At 44.2% G+C, this 26,705-nt stretch overlaps 2 protein-coding genes across 4 annotated transcripts in view; one reads left to right on the forward strand and one right to left on the reverse strand.

Annotated features, from left to right (window-relative positions):
• col9a1a (collagen, type IX, alpha 1a) lies at window positions 1-23,880 on the reverse strand. 2 transcript variants are annotated; one of them, XM_029247171.1, is made up of 33 exons: window positions 23,619-23,880; window positions 20,054-20,296; window positions 18,672-18,737; window positions 18,221-18,256; window positions 17,810-17,872; window positions 17,287-17,340; window positions 16,868-16,903; window positions 13,990-14,013; window positions 13,620-13,673; window positions 13,358-13,411; window positions 12,938-12,973; window positions 12,793-12,849; window positions 12,556-12,609; window positions 12,334-12,387; window positions 12,148-12,201; window positions 11,737-11,790; window positions 11,514-11,567; window positions 10,994-11,047; window positions 9,571-9,624; window positions 9,432-9,485; window positions 8,861-8,905; window positions 7,925-7,978; window positions 7,726-7,779; window positions 6,617-6,670; window positions 5,866-5,937; window positions 4,701-4,736; window positions 4,412-4,456; window positions 4,259-4,291; window positions 3,713-3,859; window positions 3,090-3,144; window positions 1,614-1,802; window positions 1,260-1,337; window positions 1-897 (listed from the first exon to the last, which is right to left on the reverse strand). In XM_029247171.1, exons 2-33 carry the CDS (start codon window positions 20,126-20,128, stop codon window positions 692-694), a joined length of 2,055 nt encoding a protein of 684 aa, XP_029103004.1. In that variant the 5' UTR covers window positions 20,129-20,296; window positions 23,619-23,880; the 3' UTR covers window positions 1-691. The 2 variants fall into 2 exon arrangements, with proteins under 2 accessions (XP_029103004.1, XP_018581802.1); XM_018726286.1 differs by lacking the exon at window positions 23,619-23,880 and having other exon boundaries at window positions 20,054-20,483.
• Window positions 22,334-26,705, forward strand: part of myom2a (myomesin 2a) — a 26,052-nt gene continuing 21,680 nt past the window's right edge. Inside the window, exons 1-3 of one of the 2 annotated variants that reach the window (XM_029247169.1) lie at window positions 22,334-22,935; window positions 25,360-25,489; window positions 26,227-26,319. In XM_029247169.1, coding sequence (XP_029103002.1) covers window positions 25,374-25,489; window positions 26,227-26,319 — 209 coding nt within the window. In that variant the 5' untranslated portion in view covers window positions 22,334-22,935; window positions 25,360-25,373. The remainder of the gene's footprint in view (window positions 22,936-25,359; window positions 25,490-26,226; window positions 26,320-26,705) is intronic. The other variant, XM_029247170.1, reaches the window with a different exon arrangement.

Genomic DNA, 26,705 nt, shown 5'->3' on the forward strand with positions numbered 1-26,705 from the left:
TTGAACAGTGGCAGATTCCAAGTCAGACTGTAGTCCAATAAATAATACTGTGAACACTGACACACCACCTTCCTTATGATTCATCGCCTTTAACACACCCAACATAATAGTCATTGTTTTTTGGGATTTCCGGAGGTTGTAACATAGAGAAAAAAATTCACAGATCCCGAAGAAGGAAATTTTGAAGAAACTTTCAGAATTATAAATTACGCTACACTACACCTGACTGCAGCTTTTCTACTCTGTTTTTAAGCTACTCTGTTTTTATTGCAGCCATTTATGTTGAACAATGCCAGGGTATTCTATTGCAATATTTGCTCTGTATATGTTACAGTAAAGAACAATCATGGAAAATAACAGGTACTTTTTGTTTTTTTTATTTTACTGTATACAGAGTGCAGATGCTACATCTGAGGTAAAAACAGACTCTTTCCTGCAGAATAAGGACCATGAGGTGTCCTGACCGCGGTACATTGGAACAGGGTGGCGCTGTTGAATTTGGCTTTTTTCCAGACAACTTGAGGCTCCTCACTGATGTTCTTTTTTCACACTCCATTCCTGAAACATTAAAATGCAAACTGAGCACCTGATTATTAGGGGACAATATTACAATTGAGCTGCTGAACTTCTTGAGTGGAAAGTTCTCCAACAGCAATCCTCTCTATCTCGGGTCACTGAAGACTGGAGACGCTCATGGTCCTCCAGGCCCTTTCATGTTTGAGTCCTTCAGAGACTGAGATGAAGCTGCTGCCTGCAAAGTACAAGCCGAAGGGTCGCAGTAGCCATTGAGGCCAGGGGGACCAGGAGGCCCTGGGATTCCAGGTATTCCAGGGATACCAGGAGGCCCCCTCTCACCGTCCCGCCCATCTGTGCCATAGCCAGGTCTCCCAGGCTCCCCTGAAACCAGAGATGTCCAATAAAAACCCAGCAACACACGCAAGATTAATTTATAATTCCTAGTGCAGGGTTATGGTTGTCCGGAGCCAACCTAGAAGCACAGGGTGTGAGGCTGAGTACATGTTGAACAGGACACCAGTCCATCATGGCAATCTCACACACATGCACACAGACACACACACAGACAGACAGACAGACAGACAGACAGACACACACACACACACACACACACACACACACACACACACACACACACACACACAGACAGTGGGGTCTGAACCCATATCCAAATGCACAGCCCAGGAGCACCAAAGTGCCAGCTCAAAATTGTCATGATTTTCATGTGCCATGCTTATACTGACCAGGTAAACCAGGGGCCCCCGGCATTCCTTTGGGTCCTCGTACCGTGGGACCTCGGTCTCCCCTGTCTCCCACTTCACCTACACAGTACACACATTGCCTGTTGTTAGAACTTAAGGTCGCGCACGACCCTGGGACCTGGACAGTGAAATGAACCATCCTGCAAGGGTTAAGGTGCAAGTGTGTGGTCTCCCTGGACAATATCATGGCTCAGTTTATTAGTGTCTTTAATTAATTCTACTGCAATGAATTTTACATAAAAATCATAAATGATGCTGTAATGAAACATCCAAAATTACAAAAAAAAGACATGTTTATAAGTGCACATTAAAGAACGTAAAGCCACCACTTCCCACCTTTTGGTCCTTTCAGCCCTATGGGACCTGGCGGACCTTTGAGGCCTGGCAGCCCTCTGGCACCTGCCTGCCCAGGGAAGCCGCTGTCTCCAGGGTTACCAGGGGGTCCAGGAGGTCCAGGTCTGCCAGGTAGCCCAGCAAGTCCAGACTCAGGTCTTCTAAGACTGGCAGCCAACTGGGCCAACTGCTCTGTGAAGGACAGGAAAAGAATGTAAAAATGAGGAAAAGTATTGCACTTTTGAAACCTTGTCCAGCACGGTGGTTTGTTTGCTCCACGTGCTGCCATTTCCAGGTTTGATAGTCTCTCAATGTACAGTGAACAAAAAGACCCTCAGAATTGTAAAACTGATCCATTCCCTCACTGATGGAAGATGCATCCTCATATTTCAAACCTTTCTCCAAATGTGTAGCCCTGGAGCTTGAGGCACCAGTGCTACCTGCTGTGCCACTTCATCCTGTGGTGTAGGGTCCAAGTGTTGACGACTTGTGTTGGAAGCCCTTCTGAAGGTGGCAACTCATCGATGGTCACTGGTGATGTTTGGACACCTGCTCTCAATCTGTGTCCTATTCATTTCCGCACTGGTGTAAGAACATGGTACACAGCAACAAAGAGCTGGTGGGATGAAAAAGTGCTCTAGATGTGTGGTGTCTACTTTCAAATTGAGCAGTAGAAACCCGTACAGGGGACTGAGTGAATGTCGGAGTACATGTTGAGGCTCCGCCCTCTGTCCTCTTCCACTGTCCTGTGTCCTGTGCAGCTGAAGTTTAATAGCTGGTAATCCATGTTCAGTGCTGTGTTTTGTGGTGCTGCATGTGCTGTAAGACCATAAGATTTACACATGTGCCATGTGCACTCGGCCAAAGGAGACTTAGCACTGTTCACCAGACAAATGTGGAACACGGGACTGGAACCCCAGTACATGAAACCCTGAACCTGAAACACAAGTGTGAGATGCCTCTGTGGGCCGCAGTGACCATATTCTTCTCATTGCCCAAATGAATGTTAGTTACCAACCGCAAAGTGATGTTGATGAAGCTACGAATGGGGAGATGGTGTCTCCGACCTGCATTTCCTGAATAAATGCAAGCACACACACACACACACACACACACACACACACACACACACACACACACACTGACTGAAACTGCTTGCCCCAAGGGGGGGTTGCAGGGAGCTGGAGTCTAACCCGGCAACTCAGGGCGGAAGGCTGGAGGGGGAGGGTACACAACCAGGACGAGATGCCAGTCTGTCACAAGGCACCCCAAGCGGGTCTCGAACCCCTGACCCATCAGAGAGCAGGCACAGGCCAAAGCCACTGTGCCATCGCACCCCCCAGCTGAACAAACATCAAGGTGGAATAAAAATATTTCTACTTCCCGTCTATGATGTTTTAATTCAGTTGGCACCCTTCACTTCACTTACTTCTGCGGAAGGGAAAGAGTTGGGTAAGAAGAGCCTTTTCAGACGCTTACCTTGCATGACCCTCATGCAAACTTGTCTGATCTGCTGATCACTTGGCTCTTTACCCTGAGAAGAAAAACACTTTTGTAAAAATCTGCACATGCAAAACTGTTTGTGTTCATGTATATGTGTTCAGCTAAACATTCAGAGCGTTCGTCCTCCTCCCGTTTTTCTCCATGGACGAAAGGTAGGCTGTCTGTCACGTCCTCTTACAAATGTAACACAAAAAGTAACTGGGTTTTTCACTCATAATCGCCACTGAAATTGAGTTTCGCCACTTTTTCCCCAAACTTAGAATTTCATATTTTTTAATTAATCTCATGTTTTTTTCAAAAGTGACTTGCAGTCTTATCGACTTACACTGATTTACCTCTTTATACAGCAAGATAATTTTTACAGTATCACTTCAGGGTGAGCACTGTCATAAAGGGTACCACAGCAGGACGTGGCATTCGAACCTGGGCCCTTTCAGTACAAGGTGACAGCTCACACCTGTACACCTGTAATGTGTCCACTTTACAGGCACTGTGGACTATCAGGGGTCATATCATATCTTCTCCCTTAACTTAGATACAGAAGATGAGAGAACCCTCTCCAGACCAATGGGACACCGTTAGTCCGCTGGGGTACCTACCGCAGGTCCCTGTGGACCTGGAAATCCGGGGACACCCCTGTCTCCCTGCATGCCACGTGGTCCTGGTGCGCCGGATGGTCCCTCGACCCCAGCAAGCCCACGTACCCCTTCTGGGCCTCTGCTTCCAGGCTCCCCAGGGGGTCCAGTCTAAAAATGAACAACACAGAGCACATACAGTGTACAGTAATACAGAAGCAATACACCGATAAAATCATTCTACTGCTCCAGCTTGGGACATTTGTTTAAAGTGACTTGACTTAAAGCTGTGATGGTTTCCTGGTAAATGACCGACAGCATCTCCACACACTGGGTGGGCTGAGGTCCGCACTGCTATTTTACCAGTACTTCTACTGCATCACAGCGGGTAGCGCCCAGGTCGTGCAACTGGGTGCTGCTTTGTTCCCTCTTGGAGTGTGTGTCCTCCCTGTGTTCGCCCCCTGCTCTCCTGGGATGGACTGCAGACCATCGCGACCCCCCACCGCATGACCTTATGGTTATGGACAATCAACGAAAATGTAGGCACGTCACTATCAAAGCAAAACTTACTGCTCCTTTTGGTCCGTGCTCTCCTCGCTCACCCTGTCGGAGAGAAGGTGGACTTCAGTGGCATCCATTTCAATGTCCAATGTTCTGCTTCAGTGGCTGTCACAGGCATCCTCCTTTACTGTATTTAAATAAAGCAATGTGACATTGACTCACTTGGTCCCCTTTGTCACCAGGCGTCCCTTCAGCTCCAGGAGGTCCCTGCACACAGAGAGCAAGACTGTCATTTTTACCATGTTGTACCCTCTCCAAATGACGAAAGGCAGAAACATTAGGAACATGGGAGCGGGAGAGCAAGAGCCTCACTTCACTGATTTCTTTTGGACATGCAGGTACACTTGGATCAATAATTTGAGGATGAGCATTTCCCTCGTATTGTACCGGGTCCAATGAGCCCTTTGAGAAATTCATGAGCATGAATTTCTGGGATGATTAAATGACTCACTTGTTCCCCTTTTGGACCAGTTTTTCCAACAGCCCCCTGCAAAGAGATACAAAGTCACAGAGCATCACTGCCAGAAACATACACCACGACATGGAAAAATACCGTTAGAAGTATATAATAATATATAGTTACATGTATACATAATTATAGTTACATTTATAAACACAATATATGAAAGCGTAGACATGGCATAAACATTTCATTTTGACTATGGCTCTTCCATTAAGAGTCTTTCAGTGACTTTAAAGACTAATATTTCACAGCACAGTTTGGAGTCCACTGAAAGGACAAAGCGAAAAACTCATAGAGATGTTGCAAGGGATCGCTCTGCTACACACTGTATAATCTGATACACTCTATACCTACTATATACTATAACAGAAATAAATGCAGTTATATACCATCCATACATACATATTACTTTCCCCTGCAAAGAATTAGGCACAACACAATTTCACTACCATTCACCATGATTTCACCATGAATTCACTATGACTTTATGAAAGCAAACAATGTTTGTCTCTGTGTCACAGCATGGAGCACTGAAGTTGCACAACAGTCGGAAAGGTGTACTATGTTTATGATTTATGATTTTGTGCAGCACTGAGACTGAGGAGCTGAGCTTGCGAGAGCCTCCTTTGGCACTCTGTCCTCTCTTTGTCACTTTGGGACTTTTCACTGTGGTTCCCTCATGAGGGCCCCATGTTTCTTATATCTGAATCTCATTTTGGACACAAGCATTGGGACAGCTCAGGAATACGGCCAAAGCCACATACTGTCATGTGCAACAAGTGTGGAGAAGAGCTTGGGAGCTGGACAGACTCTGCACTTTACTAATTATATTCACAGCAGAGAAGGAAAGAAGGAAGATCACCCATCCTTTCAGGATCACACCCTGAACACACACTCACACACTGACAGGACACACACACAGCACATGAAGTTCTGAATTTCCAGACTTGGTTTTAAATCACATTTTCTGTTTTTCAAAGGTAATACAGGGAATTTGCATGTCACACCATTCATTCTTCTGATTTAAATTCATGATCGATAACTGATGGTAATTCATAGTAGCTGTTCTGGGGGGTCTTCAGCCACTTCTCAGGGATGAATTGTGCTCCTTCTGTGACGGAACAATGTGTGCAGTAAAAGAGAGGCATCTTACTCTGTCTCCTTTTGCTCCTGGCAGACCTGGAGGCCCTGGGAGTCCCGGCAGACCGAGGTCCCCAATAGCTCCCTATGAGAAAAACACACACGCACACGCACACACACACACTCTGAAGGTGAGCAGTGTGCAGAACATGAATTAACTCCATTCACTGCATTCCCCCCTGGCCTGTGGAATAGGGTGGCTGTGGAGAAGGGAGGGATGCGTCTGCCACCCGGTGCCCCCATTGCTGCTCATGGCTGCTCAGAGAACACTCTAGAAACAGGGGGCTCTTTGAGCGGAGAGGGTATCCCCTTACCAGGCAAACAGAGGGTGGGACAAGAGTTCATTCATAGCCCCCCCACAGATCCTAACATTATTAAAACCACACAAAGACATGTTTATGAAGAGTAGTAAAGGGCTGTTGCAGTTTTCCACTGGTGGGCATACACTATATACAGTGTATATAAGTTCATATTACATACATGAAACACATACACGCTTATAATAAACAACATGACACAGAGAATCCAGAGAGACGCACAACTGTCAGTCACTCTGTAAAGAGCTGCTTGCTCCTACCTTTTGTTACTGCAGATGATCATGGTAAACATGATATTTCCATGTGGCCCAGCATGTATCCTCTCAGGTATGTTTTTAGTATCAGGTATGAAATTCTTATCTTGTGTCATGTTACAGGCGTCACTGTGCTGTAGACCTCGTGTTCCCATAAGACTAATGTTGTGTAGCCGGCAGGGGGGTCACTTACACGGGGACCTGGCTTTCCTGGGGGACCAGCTGGACCACGCTCTCCTCTTGCACCCTGACAAGGCGGCACATTTGTCACAATCAGACTGTCTTGAGGTAAAATATCGTTCCCTTAAAGCTGTCAGACACATTCCAGCGAAATATGGTAACAAAACTAGTGGCAGTTCATAAATGAGCTTTGGGGGGCAGAAGGGGCAGATAAGAGGCAAAACGCAGTTTCCTTGTGGGTGTCAGGAACAGCTTTGGGGGGAAAACTGGAGAATCTGTGTAAATTATCCCACAGAATATTCCACGTTCATGTCTCAAGAACTTCCGAACTAAAGTGCACAATGATGTCGGCAAGGAGTCACATGACACTGCATTAAAGGCTCTTCTGTTCTACCATTTCTCAAGGTGAATGAATAGTGACACAAAGCTATGCATGAGCTTTATTATACACTTGTGTCAATAAATCATATTTTATAGTAAAAAATGTGTTTTTACACCTCACATTTGAGATCTACACAATCTGTTCATATGTTTCTATAATACTTAAATAGTCATAATCAGAGGTCCGTAAAATTTTACCTTATTCATCAGTAGCACAAAAATTTATTTTTAAGGAGTTTAAAGCAGTAGTGCAGCACCTGGGTGGTTCTGGGTTCGAATTCAGCTCACTGTGTGTGGAGTTTGCATGTTTTTCCTGTGTTTCTGTGTGGGTTTCCTCCAAGTACTCTGTTTCCTCTCATAGGCCAAAGACATATTTTTCAGGTGGACTGGTTACTCTAAAGTGTTCTTTGTGTGTGTGTGTGTGTGTGTGTGTGTGTGTGTGTTTGTGTGTGCGTGAGAGAGCGAAAGAGAGACACAGTCCTGTGACAGACTGGTATTCTGTCTTTCCAGGATAGACTCTGGACCATGGGGACCCTGAGAGAATTCAGTTCCTCCCCAAAGGGACAAAGGTTCCTTAACTGAAATGCTGCTGTCACTCAGGTTTTTCATATCAAGTCCAGTTCCTGTCCAGCTATACCTGTTTGACCATCATTTCTTCACCTTAAAGCACCAAGATGATGAAAAGTATGAAAGGTATTAAACTGAGCTCTTAATTCCTGGAGCTCATGGACTTGTACTCACTGGTCCACCTCTTGGTCCAACGGGTCCCACATCTCCCTTTTCACCGCGCTCGCCCTGTTGGGAACAATGTAGTTAAGGCACCGTGAAACAGTCACGTGAGCATTCCTTATATGTGTCACACACAGTCACAAACACGTCTATTTATGTATGAACATGCCCTGTGTGTGTGAGAGAAAGTACAGGAATGTGATCAACCTACTGTTTTACCAGAAGAGCCCATGGACCCAGTAAGACCCGGCTCTCCTGTGTTGCCCTGTGCAATGAGAAAATACCAGAATCATACTGATATCCTCAAGAACAGGGTCAGTTTCACAGCACATCTTACCTCATCCACACATACTGTATTTACCACTAATCCCACACGGAATACACACATTTACCACTGAACGCGCATGGAACACACAGTGAACACACAACAGCACTGAGCCAAAGATGAAAAAGGCTCACAAAACGGCTGTTTTGAACAAGTTTTTACTATTCATTTATTAGAGAATTTTGTCTTTTTTGTCTTTTTCCATTTTGAAGGCTGTGTGACACTGCTGTTTTCACATCATTAAAATATGTGAAAATATTCATATGAGCACATTTGTAGCTCATATGAATTACTGAAAAGAAAAATACACAACTGCAACATCTGCCATCTTGTCTTCATCTGCTGACACTGGCAAACAATAGGCACAAATTGTAAACACAGTGGAAGGGAGTTGAAGCACAGCCGTCACATGCTGCCGTTCTGTTTAAGAGCGTCTTACAGCCCACTAATGGCTGAGCCCAGAAACCGACAGAAATTTTAGAAATTGGAGCTATGAACAAAACACAGTTAAAAACAAAGTTGAAAACGTTCAAGTGTTTGAAACTTGGCAACTGGAATGTTTGTGGGTCTGTGTGCTTCCTTTACTCAGTAATCATTAGATACAATTTGAGAAAAGTAAATACTGCAAATGTGAAAAAACCCATTAATAGAAATAAAATGTGAAAATAAAGATATAAATTGTTTTGGATATCAGCAAAGTATACCTTTTATTCTATTTATCAAGTTAAAATTCATAAATTGTGACAAATTGCAAAACAACTTAACAATATTTTGGGGACCTGAAGGGTTTGTTTATCAAGAAATGCAACTCTGCATACTCACCTTCCCACCACTGATGCCTTTAGGACCTGGAGCCCCTGGTAAACCCTAAAGAAGAGGACGGAATTTACATCAGATTGCTTCATGCTGAAATGGCAGTATACAGTATATATATGCTGTAAATATCTCCTGACATAAATATCTTCAATATCTTTGCTGTCTTCATAGAGAGAATATGTGTCACTGTGTATGTTGTTTGGAATTTGTTTGTAAATGGCTCATATCCCCATTTTGTTAGTTGGAATAAAGTAAAATCAAAGTACTCCTAGTGTAAACCCCTGCTGTCCTACACGTGTGAAGAATCTGTGCACATCTCATGGAATAAGGGGAGACAACTTGTCAAAAGTACAAAACAACATTTAGAGGAAAAAAAAAACAATTTTTTTGCTACAGTAAACATGGTGAAACAGCAGAGGAAACTGAAGGCTGGTGGACTGGAGCTTTGAGTCTCATCAAAAACTAGAGCTTTTATTCACTGAGCTACACCGATCACAGCACAGCATGAACACACATGTGGTGTGCAAAGTGTTGAGAAAGGCAGGCTCCACCACTATTCTGTCTCGGTGACACTCACAGGAAGTCCCTGAGGACCCGCGTCTCCTGGAGCTCCTGTTTTCCCTGGAAGTCCCTGCAACAGTGGAGAGGGAAGTCAGCGCTTGTACTGTCCAACTGGTGGAATGACGGGATCAGCCTGTTCTGAGCATGCTCTGTACCTTAGTGGCCGGCATCCCAGGAATCCCTTCACGCCCGTCCACTCCAGGGAGTCCCTAACCACAGAGATGCCAGTGAAAGCAAAAATGCATCCATTCTTCTTCATTAACTGCTTGTTTTGATCAGGGTCACGGTGGTCTGAAGCCTATCCCAGAGTTACTAGGTGTAAGGCCAAGGGGGGTGGAGGGCAATCCTAACTCTAACCCTATTCCTAACTCCTAATCCTAACCCCTGTCTCTAAAGATTTACATTTATTTTTTTTTTAGCAGACACAGGGGGGCTCAGTGGCACAGCAGGTTTGGCCAGGTCCTGCTCTCTGGCAAGTCCAAGTCCTGCTTGGGGTGCCTTGTGATGGACTGGCATACTGTCCTGGGTTTGTCCCCTCTCCCCCAGGCTTGTGCTCTGTGTTGCCAGAATAGGCTCCAGTTCACTGCAACCCCACTCAGGACAAGCAGTTTCAGACAGTGTGTATATATTTAGCAGACAGTTTTCTCCAAAGCAACTTACAATGGATACTATGTAGTGTTATCAGCCCACACACCATATTCACTATGGTGACTTACACTGCTAGATACACTACTTACACTGGGTCACTCATCCATACATCAATGGAACACACACACTATGGGTGGACCTGAACAGCATGTCTTTGGACTGTGGGAGGAAACCCACACAGACACAGGGAGAACATACAAACTCCACAGAGAGTGAGTGGGGATCAAACCCATGTCCTCCCACACCACCCAGGCACTGTAAGACAACAGCATTACTTGCTGTGCCACCCAATAAACCTTTAAACCTTCAAACCATAACCCTAACCCTAACTGTTATGACTGTGACCCAGACACTGCACACACCACTGATCCGAAGCAGACAGCTCTTTGCTCTGTTTCTCACCTCGTGTACACGTCATGCTACAGATTCCATGTCACCCTTGACCTCAGTTAACAGTAACGATAACCGCAGTAAAGTCACCAACTCTCTTATTTACTTCATTTCCTTTAGGGGACAGAAGACAGTGGTCTTAAACTAATTTTATGTGGCTCTGCCCATCGCTGTTATTGGTTTTCTATCATTACAGTATGTACTAGGTAGATTACTTGTGCTGTTTTCCAGAGCCATTCAAAGCTGTGTTGTGCAAATCTCTTGTGCACAATCTTATTCTGGTAGGATTTTACAGTCTACTGTATTCTTTAAAATGATAAGTTTGTGATAAATGTCTGCGTTCACTGCACACCATCTGTGAAACAGACACACACACACACACACACACACACACACACACACACACTGTACTGTCAACCTAAACAAGCCCCAACACAATGATTCTCTATGCTTTCAACCACTGCCAGCTCAGGGCATTTAAAGCCATAATGGAACCTGTGACGCAGGACTCCAGGGCCCATGATCTAGAGCTGCACTTACACTCTCGCCATTGGCCCCTGGGAGACCAGTGATTCCTCTTGGCCCTTGAAGCCCCTACAAAAAGTACAAAAATATCATTAATCTTCACAAGCAGTGAAAAGGTACATTCAGAGACAGATTACAAACCAAAGGTCATTTATTAAAAGTGACATCTATAAAACACAGAAAAGCAAAAGCCCAAGTGTTACACTGAGCTGAGCATGTAGGGGAGCGCTCATATGTCAGAGCTGTGGTTCAAATGCATGTTTCTACCTTCTGTACACATTTCAGTGCTCTACTAAATACTTTACCGAATACTGTACTAAATACTCTGCTGGATGATGTAGTGAATACTATACTGAATGTTTTACTAAATACTGAAGTAAACTGCACTGATTACTGTACTATATACAATAAAAATACGCTGAATACTGTAGTGGATATTATACATAATATATAATACATTTTGGCTGCTTTTTTGCCATTTTTGTATGAACTATGTGATCGAAACACCCGGCAGAGCCCCTGGCCTCGTACGCACCCGAGCACCTTTGAGACCCGTCTCTCCGGCCACACCCCTCTGGCCTGGGTCTCCCTGGAAAGAGCACAGTGTGCAAACACATGGGTCATAAACACTCTACCATGTGCTTCTAATGTCACTCGGGTTCCGCTTCCCACGAGAACAACTCGCCGTCTTTTTGTTCCCCCTGAGCAAGTAGTCCGTTGGAATGGTTTTAGTGGAGAAGAGAAGAACCAGAACTCACAGCTGCCCCTTGGACACCCCGAGGACCTGGCTCTCCATCCTGCTCACGAGGCCCCTAGCAAACACAGATCACAAAGGACTGAGTAGCTAAGATTCCTGAAAAGTATTTCACATTATTTTCCTGTCAGTGTCAGTGGGTCCAAAACAGCACCATATGAATCCATCAAACCAGCGCATTATAACATTTTTTCATCTTAACTCCAATAAAAATGCAGACCCAGAATGCACTGGATTTATTCCGTTACCTTATTGAAACCCTTACGGATTTAGAAGAAACACAACACTTAAGCTGGTCGACGTTTGTGCCATGCCATCAAAGTATGATAAAGCAGTCGGCACCCAAAAGGAACCGAACCGAACCAAACCGTGACCATGACCACATGCTTGCAGACGTACACAGCTGGCACAGTACCATTTCTCCTTTGGAACCCATGATCCCTTTGATCCCTCTGAGCCCTTGAGGTCCCTGACATCAGAGTGCAGAGAAACACAGAACATCAAGAGACACAAAACATTACGACTCTAATGGTGAAAATGAAATTGAAGTAACGATATGATATTCATATGAGCCGTGAAGGATGGAAGGAAAACTATGTACTGGTGGGCCTTGTGCTCCGACTTCTCCAGGGTCTCCTTGGTCTCCCTCTGCACCCTGGAAGGCCCAATTTCAACAGTGTTTATGGAGTCCTTCACATACTGTACATCACGATATTAATGACAAGGTGCAGAAAACACTGCCTTTTCCACTCAGCTTATAACTGTGAAGATGCAGATGAAAACATACTTTATCTCTTGGTGTTTGAAGGTGTCCATATATTACCTTGTGCCCTTGTTTGCCTGGCTCACCAGGTTCTCCTTTTACACCCTTGTGGCCCTGCAGATGAGAGGACATCATTTCAGCTACAATCAGCTCAAGCAGTATGGCTGCAGCAGATCAGAAATTGATACCAAAGTCTGCAAATAGCATCTTTTTTGTGGAACAATCACTCAGGCAGACTTACAAGTTTTCTGCTGGCTAACGTTTGCCACCATATTCTTAAAAAGCAGAAAAACTTACCTTCATACCTGGAAGACCTGGGTGGCCTGAGAGGCCAGGGGGGCAGGCGTTGAGACACTAGGGGTAAAACACAATAAGGGTGGTTTTACCCCACAGTTCTGGCATGGAACACACGTGGCTTTAGTGCAGTGTTAATCAGGCTTACCAGCACTCCACCCGCACCATGGACCCCAGCAGCTCCCTGTGACAAGGGTGAGAAAGGAGGAATGAGGAATGATCACTGTCTCCATAGTAACACTGTTGTCTGCTGTTTCCTTCATTCCAAGTGCTCATGTGACTGATGGTGATGCCTCTAGGGGACAGTAGTGTGAACGAAAAGAATGAAAGGCTCTCAAACTTGTGAATGGATGGATGGATGGATGGATGGAAATTAATTAATCCCTGAGGGAAATTTTGATCAGCTGTGGCAGCATCACTGTACAATTCAGATACACACACAGTACATATCAGAATTTTGATACAGCTCATTAGTCCGCTAGCTGATACTTTTATTAAAAAGAAATATGAATTGTACTGTCGACACACTGAGCTGAAAAAGTGCAGCAAATGGAAATATTTCACTTACTCTAGGCCCTGGGGGTCCAGGGGGTCCTGGAGGGCCTCTCAGTCCCATGGCTCCCTGTGGATGTTATTAATATCACTTTATTAGACACCGAAATTGTTATAACTATTTTTATTAAAGTATTTGTTTAACTTACAACCTCACTTCAAAATTAAACCCCTCTAGTGTCAACTGTGTAATTATGTCGTTCCAAATGCCTTTTGAATACTGAAATGTGGAAGGTAAAGCACAGTTTTACAGGTAACTAAAACAATGTAGCACTTACTGTGAGTCCAACTTTACCAACTTCGCCTGGTAGTCCTGCTGGTCCCACAGGTCCCTTATTAAGGGAAAAGGTAAGATTTGGCACAATTTAAATAGTTATTTAATTAACAGTTAAAAAGTCATGACAAGTGAGAGATTGTTTGTTCTGTTTTGCCTTTTGTAAATACAAGGACAGCACTCGTGAACTCATGACTTTTTTGTAATATATTCACCATGAACATTGAGCTCTGGAGCTGTGTCATCCATCACCATGTGGAATACACTCTACTTATTACTTATTTCAATCATACTTAAGTGTATTTGGATAGGGAAATTATTATCATACTAAATTACAGGTTACTTCAATACCTCTGAATGTCAAAAGTACTTACAGGAGGTCCATCAGGTCCAACACCCTACAAAAATACAAGAGTGGTTCCAGAAATCAATGACACCCCAAAGAACTTCAGTCACTTGTTGCTTTATAAATGTTTCCAAAAATCCTCCATAACTTTCATTGCACTTCTGTCATAATGAGCGTCTAAAGTCCTCACTGTTCTATAGTTGTCTAAGGCGCAATTCATTAAACTATGGAATATTACATCAATTTCATTAGTATTCACGCTCCCGGTTTCCCAATACATACAGAAACATGTTGAAATTTGGATGTTTTCTGAGATTTATTTTGTTCATTGTGAGCTGAAGTACGGTGTATTTGTGTATGCCTTTCCCATGATCCTTCCAAGCCAGTCTTTGGGGGTCGAATTGTTATTTCTAACAGGAAAGATGGGGAAAGAAATGGGAAAGAAAAAAGGTTTCTGGACAAAAAATGCAGTACAGAAACATAACTGATGTTCCCAAACAAAAGGCATTTTAATGTGTAGTACACAAAGGAAAAGACCAGCATATCTTATAATATTCACACAAGGAGAAACACTTTTTATGTGAGTGTCAAAGAGGAATGCTCGGGACTGAGTGCTGTGTCAAAGCTTCTTTCCTTTTGTGCTGCTCTATTCCCTGGGCTTTTCTTTAATAGACTACATTTACATTTATTCATCTGAAGCTTTTCTCCAAAATAACTTAAAGTGTTATGTTTCTACACTAATCTTCAGGGTAAGTACATTGATCAAGAGCAACTGGGCAGGAAGTGGGATTTGGACCTGGGTACTGAATGGAAGGCACCATAATATAGTCCTATCTTTCTGTATTTTTCTCATGCTGAGAATGAGACACCTGTGACAACTGGTCACCACCAACTAAAGTATCCACTTTATTTTGTTTATTTTGAAACATTGCAGAAATACTGTCACCTGCCTCTTGGACATCTCTGCCTGGATGTTGTCAGGCACACCTCAGCACAGGATTAAAGCACTGGGATTCCACGCCTGCTTGCAGAACCTCACTTGAGCGACTGCAACTCCTGCGTGTACATCGATTCCTGTCCTTTCGCAGTCCCTGATCTCCTGGCTACCAACCTTTGCTTCGTCTCGTCATTTACGTCCCTTATCTGTCCCAAGAAACCCTGAATGCTCATCGCCTGACCCACACCTGTCCCCAACTACTGCTCTTTGTCTTGTTCCTTGGCTTTTGTCTGCTAATAAAGGGAACCCACGACTGGGTCCTACTCACCATCGCCCCAGCTTCCATTATTCCAGCATGACAGATGTGTGATCACCACCTACAATTCAACCCCTCTTAAACAGATATCCTTCACCTCCCAGCTGGCCTGTTTTCCTTTCATGATCTCTCTATCACACTGAATACCTGACTCATTTCGCCTGCCTCCTCGGCTAATCGTCAAGGAGTAATGATGAACTCAGGTCTGTCCCTCACTCAACATGTCAAATCCACAGTCCGGTCCCGCAGATACATCCTGTACAACATCCACAGGATCCACCTCTGATCTCACAAAAAACTCTATGCAACTCCTGCTCCAGGCCATGGTGATTTACCTCATGGAGTACTGCAAATGTCTACTGTCTTGTCAAACTGTGTCAGTGTGATAGGAAGAAGGAAGCTGGTTTCGCGATGGAGGAAGCACATTGTCGGCGTGCTGCGCAGACTGAAGGACACCGTATTTGTTGACACTTTTGGTTACTTGTATATATTTGTATGAATGCATTTTGGCAGTTTTTTAAACGCAACAGTACTTCTACTTGAATATTATCTTTGACCACTCTAGCAACCTGTGGTCCTCTGTAATATTTACACTGTATGTCAGTGCTCCAAATTGTAAATCAAATTCAAATTTAATAACCATTAACAGAGAATTAAAAATAACTATCAGTACAGAATTCAAAATCATTAAATATTAGTTGAACATTCAATATCGTTAACAATGAATACTGCACTGAAAATCATCAACAATAAGTAGAACATTGAAAATCATTAGAAATTAGTAAAGCATTCAAAATAATTAACCATTAATAGAGCATTCAAAAGCAGACGCATATATTTATCTGCAGTTTCAAACTTCAAGATGGGGTAGCTGGTAGCATGATGAATAGAGCTGCTTCCTTTGAACCCAAAGGTTATAGATTCAAGTCCCACCTCCAGCTATAGTATTGTTGAGCAGGGCACTTCAATTGCTCTAGTAAAATTACCCAGCTATATAAATGGGTAAATAACTGTAAGTGTCTTAACATAGTAAGTCACTTTACAGAAAAGCATGCGCTAAATTAATAAATGTGAGTTTGAAGGTGTGAGATTTGATTCAGACATAAAAAGGTGCTGAAATATGACACTGATATGTCATACGCTACACAAACACAGTTTCAAAGTACTGCGTCACATGTCTCTGGGCTGTGGGAAGACACACACAGACAGAGCCGGATTTGAACCTGCAGTCCAGTATTTGTGCACAACAAGCACAACCCACTACATCTCACACACACAGAGTGTGAAACTGCTTGTCCCAAGCAGGGTCATGGCCAACTGGAGCCTAACCAGGCAACACAGGGTGTGGGGCTGGAGGAGGTGGGGATGCCAGTCCGTCGCAGGGCATGCCAAGCAAGACTTGAACCCCAGACCTGCTGGAGAGCAAGACCCAGCCAAGCTTGCTGTGCTACCGTGGGCCCCACCCACTGAATCTCCCATGTTATTATTATTGCAGTGAAAAATAACAATATTACAGTAAGTCACTAGTCTGTAGCCCATTAGACTCAAGAGTAGATGTTCTTCTGATCGATTCTACCGGCAGAAGTGTTCTGTTTGTTTCTGCATTAACACACAAATACAATATAATTGTAAGAACACACTTTGGTTACTTACTGGTGGTCCACGAAGCCCAGCCTTCCCCGGTTCTCCCTGAAATGTATGAAAAGAATCTGCTGATCTTAACATCAAACGCCTTCAGATATTGTTCAGGGCAGCAACATATTTAATCATTTAGACCTTTAATTATTCAGGAGAACATGCAATCTAATGCAACTGCCTACAAATTTGTGGACATAAATTGAATTCTCTATGACTAAATAATACACTACGTTAAGACGCGCTGTTCTAGCCATCGCACTCTGTGATTCAGCACCTGTCTTCTTCCATCTCTCCTGTCCTGCTGGACGCTTATGGACCCTCCTGGCCAGTGCAGTATTACTCTTGATAAGCCACGTCACGACTAGACAGTGATTTATTCCTGTATTTTTGCCCTTCAACTTGTTTTTACGAAAAAAAACATGGGCAGTGCTTACTTTTTGTCCCCGTGGACCCCTTGGACCAGGCTCTCCAATGGGCCCAGTCAAACCCTGTACAGACATAGGTTTTCCCATGAAAACAACTAAATGTAACTCAAACAGTTCAAGTACCCAGTTGTTACACTTAAGTGCACATTTCACTTACAGTTCATTACCACAGCATCACCATAAATACTTTTGCTTACTGTGGTAACTGGAAAATATGCTCTTCTGGGGAAAAAAATCATGGAGTTACACAGAAATTGTTACAGGAGAATTGGTCAGTTACACTGTTTGTGATGTTTACACTGTACTGTGCTCTGCTGGAGCCTTGCTGAGTGTTTCCGTGGCACACAGGTACATACACAGACACACACAACTGACCTCAGCGATAACCATCCGTGTCCAAGTCAAAGTGAAAACAAAAGAACAGAGCTCTTACACACTACAGTTTCTCACTTGGTGCTTTTGATCTCTGAAAACATGGGGCACTTTGGTGAGGAAACATACAGTGTAACATGAACAGCAGAGCTCTGCTTACGTCGGCTCCGGGTTCGCCGGGCAGTCCTGCAGAGCCCGGTTTTCCATCATCTCCATCAAGGCCCTGAAACCAAAACAGCATAAAAGACACACATCAGGACCATGTCCATATGTATCAAAGAGGTCCTTAACTGTTTATCGGTCACAGACCATCTCTGACAAAAGGCGAGGACCCATCCAAGGAAAATATTGAACTCAACTTGTGGCCCTTAAAAGTGATGGTCTGACACACAGAATAATGTGAGAAATAGTGATAATATCACCGCGTTATTTGTCGTAATCACCGTAATATTTTAGGTGAAATATTATCTAATTATTTGCAAAGCAGGCATGCACTTCAGAGACCGCCCCGCCGGGTCCATAAGAACCCCTGACTTATATGAAGCATGTGAAGAATGTGTAGGCAACTTACAGGAGCACCGTCCGGGCCGCTGGGACCTCTTTCCCCCTAACGGAAAGTCAAGGTGATGATTGAGAACAAAGTGTCCAGTTGAGGAAGCTGCACTCGCTGCCACCAGCTGTTTCCACTCAGTTCAGTGCTAAATAAACTTAATAATTACCAAATAGTTTACATGTACATTTATTCATGTAATAACACTACAGAGAGCTCACTGGAAGTCGCTTTGGAGAAAAGCATCTGCTAAATAAATAAATGTAAATGTTTTCATTTAGCAGTCGCTTTTCTCCAAAGCAACGTACATCTCAGAGAAAAATACAATGAGTGTTTTACATTAATAGAAGCATAGCAAGAATAAGGAAATAAACAAGTCGGGCGAATGAATTCTGGAAAGGAGCACAAGCTGTGTTTATAAAACTGTTTTACTCTTTCCTCCTGCTAACGTCCAGAGTGTGGAGGGACTCACGTCGATGCCATCGATTCCAGGGACACCAGGGGGGCCGGGGGGTCCGCGGGGTCCTGGTGGGAGTCGCTGTGTAGAGGCCACACAGGAGCTCTGTCAGGGTTACTGAGCCCAGACCATGTCAGTGAGCATGTGCAGCACATACACTCGTGTGTGACACAGGTCATTGACTGCTTATTGGACAGTAATTAACCGGTTATTCACTGGTCATTAACTGGATATTGACTGATTATTCATTGGCTATTGACCAATCATTGACCGGTCATTGATTATTCACTGGTTATTGACCAGCTATTGACCAGTCATTGACTTGTTACTGGATGGTTATTCACTGACTATTAACTGGTTATTGACTGGTCATTAATTGGTTATTCACTTATTACACACACACACACACACATTTTCAGAACCGCTTGTCCCATACGGGGTCACGGGGAACCGGAGCCTACCCGGCAACACAGGGCGTAAGGCTGGAGAGAGGGAGGGGACACACCCAGGACGGGACGCCAGTCCGTCGCAAGGCACCCCCAGCGGGACTTGAACCCCAGACCCACCGGAGAGCAGGACTGCGGTCCAACCCACTGCGCCACCGCGCCCCTCCATATTCACTTATTATTCACTGGTAATTCATTGGTTATTGACTGGTCATTGACTGGTTATTGATATGCAGCACAGCTCCACGGCAGGAGCTCCTAGTGGAATACTGTATGTCTAATGAAGGAGCCTAAAAATATAAAAGTGACAAAAGAAACTAAAAGTCTTCGTGCTGTCGTTTCATACATTATTTCTATGAATAAAATGATTTTGTTTGATAATTTTCAGCTGCACTTTCCCACTATATCTTGTATGTATTTTCATAGCCTCACAAATTCCGCACAAATGTTCTCTCCTCGGTTAAAATTCATTGTAAACATAACATGTTGTCACTCGCATGAATAAAGTAATAAGGTAACAGTCACCTGAACAAGCCCAGTACAAGTCTACATGGTTCACCTGAGCAGAACCACTTCAGGTCCACATGGTCTACCTGAGCAGGACCACTGGTCCACATGATCCACCTGAGCAGGACCACTGCAGGTCCACATGGTCCACCTGAACAAGCCCACTACAAGTCTACATGGTCCACCTGAGCAGGACCACTGCAGGTCCACATGGTCCACCTGAACAAGCCCACTACAAGTCTACATGGTCCACCTGAGCAGGACCACTGCAGGTCCACATGGTCACTTGACCAGTACCACTGCAGGTCCACATGATCGAAATAAGCAGGACCACTGCATGTCCACACGGTCCACCTGAACAATATTACTGGAGACTACTACACGGTCCACATGAAAAGGACCACCTCAGGTCCACATGGTCCACATTGTCTGAGCAGGACTCACCTGAGCAGCACAGCCGAGTACGAGGTGAAGCAGGAGCACAAGCAGGGGCCCGAGGGCAGCAGCGGGTCCAGTCATGGTGTCCCTTTGACACCCCGGCGATACCAAGGCAGCGGGACTCGTTCAGCGGACAGAAAAAGAGCCTCTGTGTTCATTCGATGGTAACTTTTTTATTTATACGCAGCACGTGAGGGCTGGGCGGGGGGTCGGAGACTCTGGGGGACGGCACTACGTACCCACCGGGTCCTTTTCATAGCCGGGAAATTTGACTTTCTTAATCTTAGCCCAGAAAAAAATGTTTCCAATATATGGACAGCCTCTGATCGCCATAAAGCGATTAAAATGTATATATCGTATCCATAGAGTGATTGAATATTGTGGCGCGCCGCGCCGTGGGTTTGGATGGAGCGAAGAAGGACGCGGAGGCAGCGTTCATAATAAACGGTTTATTTGAACACCAGCAAAAAGGGAATAATGCTCGCGGTCCGAGGACCCCTATTTCTCCAGGACCTGCGCTTACAGCCAACCTGCTTTAGCCCCCCTAAGTTCTCTCAACACAGTGCCAGACACAGGCAAGCCACCATTTCCCCCCGAAGTGGCCCCAGCGGTTACACACCATTTAACATTATTTCCCATAATGCAACTATCTACATTTAAACAGTAACGCGGGTCGTTACAATATGTATATCATAACCATAACTGTTTGATCGCAGAGTGCTTTCATAAAACTGACTTCGCTGAAATGGTGTTTCATTCACGTGCGCTGTTTTGCTCTGTGTCTCGTATGTAACCGGTGCGCTAACTGTCGATGCTCGGAGAGCCTATGCATGATACCAACGACATCCTTGGGGGTTATTTTGGTTTTTTAAGACTCACACCACCGAGTTCCGCCTAGAACCTAAAAACCATGAAGATCTCAGCTGATGAAAACTGCTAGTCTAATATGAATAAAATATTCGTTATGAATCGATGATGTGCAGTTTTAGGCATCTCGCCATCATCATCATCATCATCGTCATCATAATCCTCAGTGACCGAGCGACACCGAGTAGCTCTGTACCCACCCCCACACATCCCGCACCACCCACTTCCCTGCGCCCCTCGCTCTTGTTGGCGCTGCACCATCTGACCGACCGTGGAACTGTTGCGCCACCTAGTGGTTAAATGAGAGAAAAACTCATTACGATTCTCGTCATCGTGGAGGGTCGTTAAAGTGTAAGACAGTGCGGTTCGGGTAAAGGACTGGTTCGGGCTGGAGTTAATGTACATTAGGGGTTATGGGTAGGATTATGGTTAGTTAAGGTCCAGAGCCTATCCTGGAAGCATAGGATGTGTGACACGAGTGTAGGACAAACCCCCCCTTGTCTGGACCCCGTGTGACACACACGCAACTAACATGTTTGATGTTAGACTCATCCATTCACCGGGAAAATGTCTTCAGATTTAAGTAATTAAATGCATGTATACAATTTCAACAACCGCTAGCCCTAAGCAGAGTCGTGGTGAAAAGGAGCCTATCCAAGAATCACTGGGCGCAAGAAGTCTGCGGGGGCTACAGGCTCGTCTGGGTGCCAGTCCGTCAGAGGGTAGCCACATAGCTACACACAACAATAAATTTAGAGTCACCAGCCTACCTGTGCATGTCTTCAGACTCTGAGGGAACCCACCCACACATGGGCAAACATACAAACTTCACAGACTGAGCAGGGTTCGAACCCCCGTTCTCTTGCGAGATTCAGGTGCTATGAGGCAGCCGCTCTGCTCGCTGTCCTAATTAATTATATTTTCGACATCATTACATCAGCTATTAAAAGACATTTCCATCTTATTAAGAAAGGCTTTTATATTGTATTACATGATATTTTCTGTAATTTGCAAAATTATAAGAGTCTGTACAGGAGAATAGTGTAGTAGTGTGCAGAATGTCCTAACCATCCAGTAATTTAATTTAATTTAATTTAATTTAATTTAATAATTTCCTGCTCATGTAATGGAAAAGTTCTGGGAGAGCTCGGACGCTTCGAACCCACGTCCGAATGCACCGCTCAAAGGGGTGGCACTAGCGGTACCCGCCGACAGGACTACAGTGTTTATTGCCATACATGTCCTCCCTAGTGGACACCGGCCGTGAGCGCGACCACTTATCGCCCTTCAGCATCCGCTTCTCCAGCTTAATCTGCGGTTATAAATAGAGGCTCCTCTGCGCTCCTTCTCCAGAGCCATAAAAAGCGCGCGAAGACGCACGGGGCCAATTGCCTTAAATGTCACTCATGGAAATGATGTCCCTTACACTGTTTTGACACCGTTGATCCTGTATTGGGCCCTAGCAGGAGGGCTAGGCTATTGTGCGGGCGATCGAAGAGCCAGTAAGTCAGTAATAATGTTGTTTGCTACGTATGATGGGTCATGTTTGCTATGACGCGTCTTGAAAGTAAATGGTGACAGCGCGCGCTGGGGCCACCTGCCTCGTTGGGACTCGGTCGAAGCCAAGCGCTTGATGCGAAAGCCGCCGGAAGCCGAAATAAAGCGCTTTACTCCTCATTGCTCTTTGGGAGCTCCGAGCACCTCACTGCACGGTGGGACGACGCTCGTTACTCTCTTTCCCCCCGCACATCAACGAGATAATGATGCTCATATTGCCTATTATAACTTAACATACGTGATTTGTACCTGATCTTCATTGCCTTTATATATCTGCGGGACCTGCTGTGAAGTGTAAAGGTGGAACTGATGTAAATGCTATATATAGTCTCGCGCCTGTCCATAAATGGGGTGAACCATGGTAAGCTTTCCTTAAGTGACCGCAATATTTTTGCTTCCATCATCGAGCGACTCGAGCCGGTTCGGGCTCGTCTGCGCGCGCTCTGCCTGCCTTATTCCCTCGGGTAAGTCCGATTTCTTCTCTCCTTATCCTACACTCACCGTAAATAATGGTTTGCCGGCTGTGGGGAAATTAAACTTCTCCATCTCTGGCTAATTTTCAAGAATGACAGTAATGTTAAGACTTGTAGAACGCAGAAAAATGACTCAGCCTCAGGTAAGTCGCATAAAGTTTTTAAAGATAACTACGGAATGGAAAGAGCAAAGTCATTTTCAATACAGAGAAAGGTGAAGCTGTGAACTATACACTAAGATACCATGGCATGGCATAGTATATAAATAAAGTATCCTTCTCACCCTAAATATTATGCGTCCATATAAGGTATCTGTACAATTTTAAGACATCTTACTCTAACTGTGGAGCTCAGCTCTGAATGTCTGTGTCATCTATTCTTTCAGTTACAGATATCAGTAAAAACATTTTAAGAAAAATATTAAGATAATGACAAATATGTTATTTTTATTTTTAAAAGAAATATATTTTTAAAATATTTTCCCATAAAGGACAGGTGAAGATTAAATTTTCTTCCAAACTACAGTTGAGGGTCAGGAAATAATAACATGCCATACACTGATGTCTAAGTAATGAACATGGTAAAATAATACCATTGTTTCAGTCAGTCTTTTCTTAAAGTAAAAAAAGGACGCCAGTGGACTGTACAACAAAGCTGATGCAGATTTTACTCACACGTCATTCATCATTTGTCACTGCACGGTTCTTGTATTTTGGAGCAAATCCCAGAGGCACAGGGTGTTAGGCTGAGTAGTCGTAGACAGACACAGACAGACAGACACACACACACACGGCAGAATTTAGCCACCAACCCGTCAGAAACTTATGTCTTTAGACTGTGGGAGGAAACCCATATGAACATGAGGAGAACATGCAGGCTCCACACTGACTGGATCTGAACCCAGAGCCCAGTGGGTGGGAGGCACCATCACTGCTTGCGGCACCACCTTAAATGCCTTGCTTCCATGAGAGAAACATGCAGTGCAGTAACAACCAGATGAATTAATGATTCATTTAATTGTTGAGCTCCCTGAAGTCACCTGTGGCAAAGAGCAACATACATGTGCCATACTGAGTTTTTTTCCATTGTTTAGTGGATCAGCCAAAAGTAAAACAGTGTACATTTGACCATCCTTTACCAAACTGACTTTAAGCATGGACACCCAGTGAGTTCTTCGAGCATTTGTGAGTTCAAGCCTCCTTGTATGGCAGAAAGCTGCTTTACCATACCGTGTTTAGTTCTGATCTGAGACACCGATGTGTGGAAGGAAGAATGGGCTTGAAAGTACGGAGCTCATAATCAGCAGAGTCACAGAGCTGCCAAGGCCCTCGAAATGCAGCCCACTGCATGCTCTCCATGCCCCCGGGGTTGCTGTCCCAAACTGCTCTGCTCTGCCCTGTGGAGCCATTAACAAGCTGGTTTTGTTTGTAAAAGAGAAACGATCAAGATGTACACTCTATTTTTTCTGCTGTATCAGATAATCCACCTATTTCCTTATGATTAACGATTGTTTCAATTAAACATCTTATTGCAGCAATTATGTATTCAATTCATAATTACTTTAAGAAAGATTAACTAAGGAACAGGTTAATAAGGACCCATCTCACCTTTAGAAGAATTTATCTCTTTAAAGTAGGGTTCTAAAGGCCACATGTGTAAAAATCACAGTAAGCAACTTAATCAATTTTAAATGTCGAAATGGAAATTTTTCTTTTTTTGTATTTTATTCAGATGAAGTGTGTGTCTAACTGTATTCTTGTGTGATTCAATAAAATTTATTAGTATTCATGGGAGGTATAGCATGCATAAATAATTTAAAAATGTTCTACAAGAATGCAGTAAGTGAAATGTTGGACCCCACACAGCCCTCAGGCCACACATTGGACACCCCTGGTGCAGCCAACCTTACTGAGCACAGAAAGCCCATGTTTAAATTCCACCTCCTGGATGCTGACCTACCCCATCCCCTCCCCACCCATCATCTGAAACCGCTTGTCCCATATGGGGTTGCGGGGAGCTGGAGCCTAACCCAGCAACACAGGGTGTAAGGCTGGATGGGGAGGGGACACACCCAGGACAGGACGCCAGTCCATCACAAGGCACCCCAAGCAGGACTTGGACCGCAGACCCACTGGAGAGCAGGACCCAGTCCAACCCCCAGCACCACCACACCCCCACATGACCTACCCTTGAGAGCATTTACCCTAAACTGAAAGGAAAAGGGTTAGGGCCCCTCATGCATCATTTGGGCACATTGTTGCCCTCAAAACACTGCACCGTTCTTTCATGAATGTGTGTCGGTATATTTTACTCCACACTGATTTAAACTTGTCTTCAAGCATTTTCAGTTTTGGTTAAATTTCAAACATGGATTTTCAATTATAGATCATTTTCACACCTTTCTTTGGTCGATAGGGATTTTCGTGATCATGGCCACAGCCAAGGTTCTGCCGTTTTACCAGCGAAAGCACAAACATTTTGGCCAGGATTACCGGAGCACTGAGACTAAGTATGTTGCCCGGGAGTACCTGGCATCTTCCTCAAGGTAAGAGCTGTGTGCCATTCTTCAATTGGACATCGATAACAGTACAGCAATAGGGCTTCCTAATTTTCCATTTGTCTTCAGTACTTTAAACACAGTGAAAAGGCAGAATGTGACATTTAAGATCACTATATTTGGTGCTGAACAATAAATTAGTTTCAGCCATGAAGAGCTACTCTGGTTTACTGCACACTCTCCGCCACTTCAGAAGGTACAGGTGCCCTTGCACACACACTGCTCATCCTGACATGAGTCACCATCAAGGTTCGGCCAATTTGTGGGCCCTTTTGCATCATTCCCATGCTCACCTCAGCAGTACTGGGGGTTGGAGATTTCTCAGGCAATAAAAGAGTTTGATCCAAAAAGAACAAAAATACAAAAGGAGCTGGCAAGCACATGAAGAACACAGGTAGAACAGAAAGAACCTCATTGTATTTTCCCACCATGCTGTGAAGCAAAAGATGTTTTCTGTGGGAAACCTGCATCTCATAAATCATGTCTAATAAACTGGCCTGTGTGTGTATTATACACTTTCATCTGCACTCTTTTCAGCCAAAGATGAACTAGTTTACATATTTATACAGGAGACCATGTATTTCTCAAACCAAAATATCCATCATAAGAAGAAAATACATAAATGCTAATAAAACCTCAGATTTCAGTCCTAAATTATAGTTGTTATAACACAATTGGTAAAGCCATATTGCAATGTAAGTCAAATGATTCACTGTTTTTCCCAGTAGAAAAACAAGCTCTAAGTCGGTGTCTCAGACCACAACGGCTAAGGCAGCTGAAGAGGAGCAAACCTACACCGTTCCTCCATTTAGACAGAGGTGAGTCCACGGAGGCTCCTCCTCCTTCCTACTGGGAAATGATGTACAGAACCCTGCCATGCTGTTTATGCTTAGGCTAAATGAACATTTACGTTACACTTAAGTGTGTAGTACCACTCCTTTGTCTAGGAAAAGAGCAACGAGTGAATAATAACTAGCTCATAGAAAAGGCCAGGTTAGTCATATTTTTAATGCAGGAACAAAAGGCATTAAATTGTTTCCAGTCTCTTGCAGTGCACTGGAGACAAAGGAGTTTGTACAATCTGTACAGTGAAGTTAGTGGCACTAAGCCAGCCCTTGGACATTGCATTTGACCCTTGTGTGTCACAGTGATTTACAGAGAAATGATTCAATGTGCATAATCAGACCTGTGCAATATGAGCAAA

The sequence above is a fragment of the Scleropages formosus genome, chromosome 21 (assembly GCF_900964775.1).
Source record: "Scleropages formosus chromosome 21, fSclFor1.1, whole genome shotgun sequence".
NCBI lineage: Eukaryota > Metazoa > Chordata > Actinopteri > Osteoglossiformes > Osteoglossidae > Scleropages > Scleropages formosus.

Bases quoted from the DNA above. Each gene is read 5' to 3' on its own strand.
- col9a1a (XM_029247171.1), bottom strand. From the start codon at position 20,128: ATGACTGGACCCGCTGCTGCCCTCGGGCCCCTGCTTGTGCTCCTGCTT. The intron at 17,873-18,220 runs GTAAGTTGCCTA...TTTTGGTTTCAG, and splicing joins GCGGCCCGGACGGTGCTCCT to GGCCTTGATGGAGATGATGG. The intron at 12,388-12,555 runs GTAATATATGGA...TGGGCCTTCCAG, and splicing joins CAGGCAAACAAGGGCACAAG to GGTGCAGAGGGAGACCAAGG.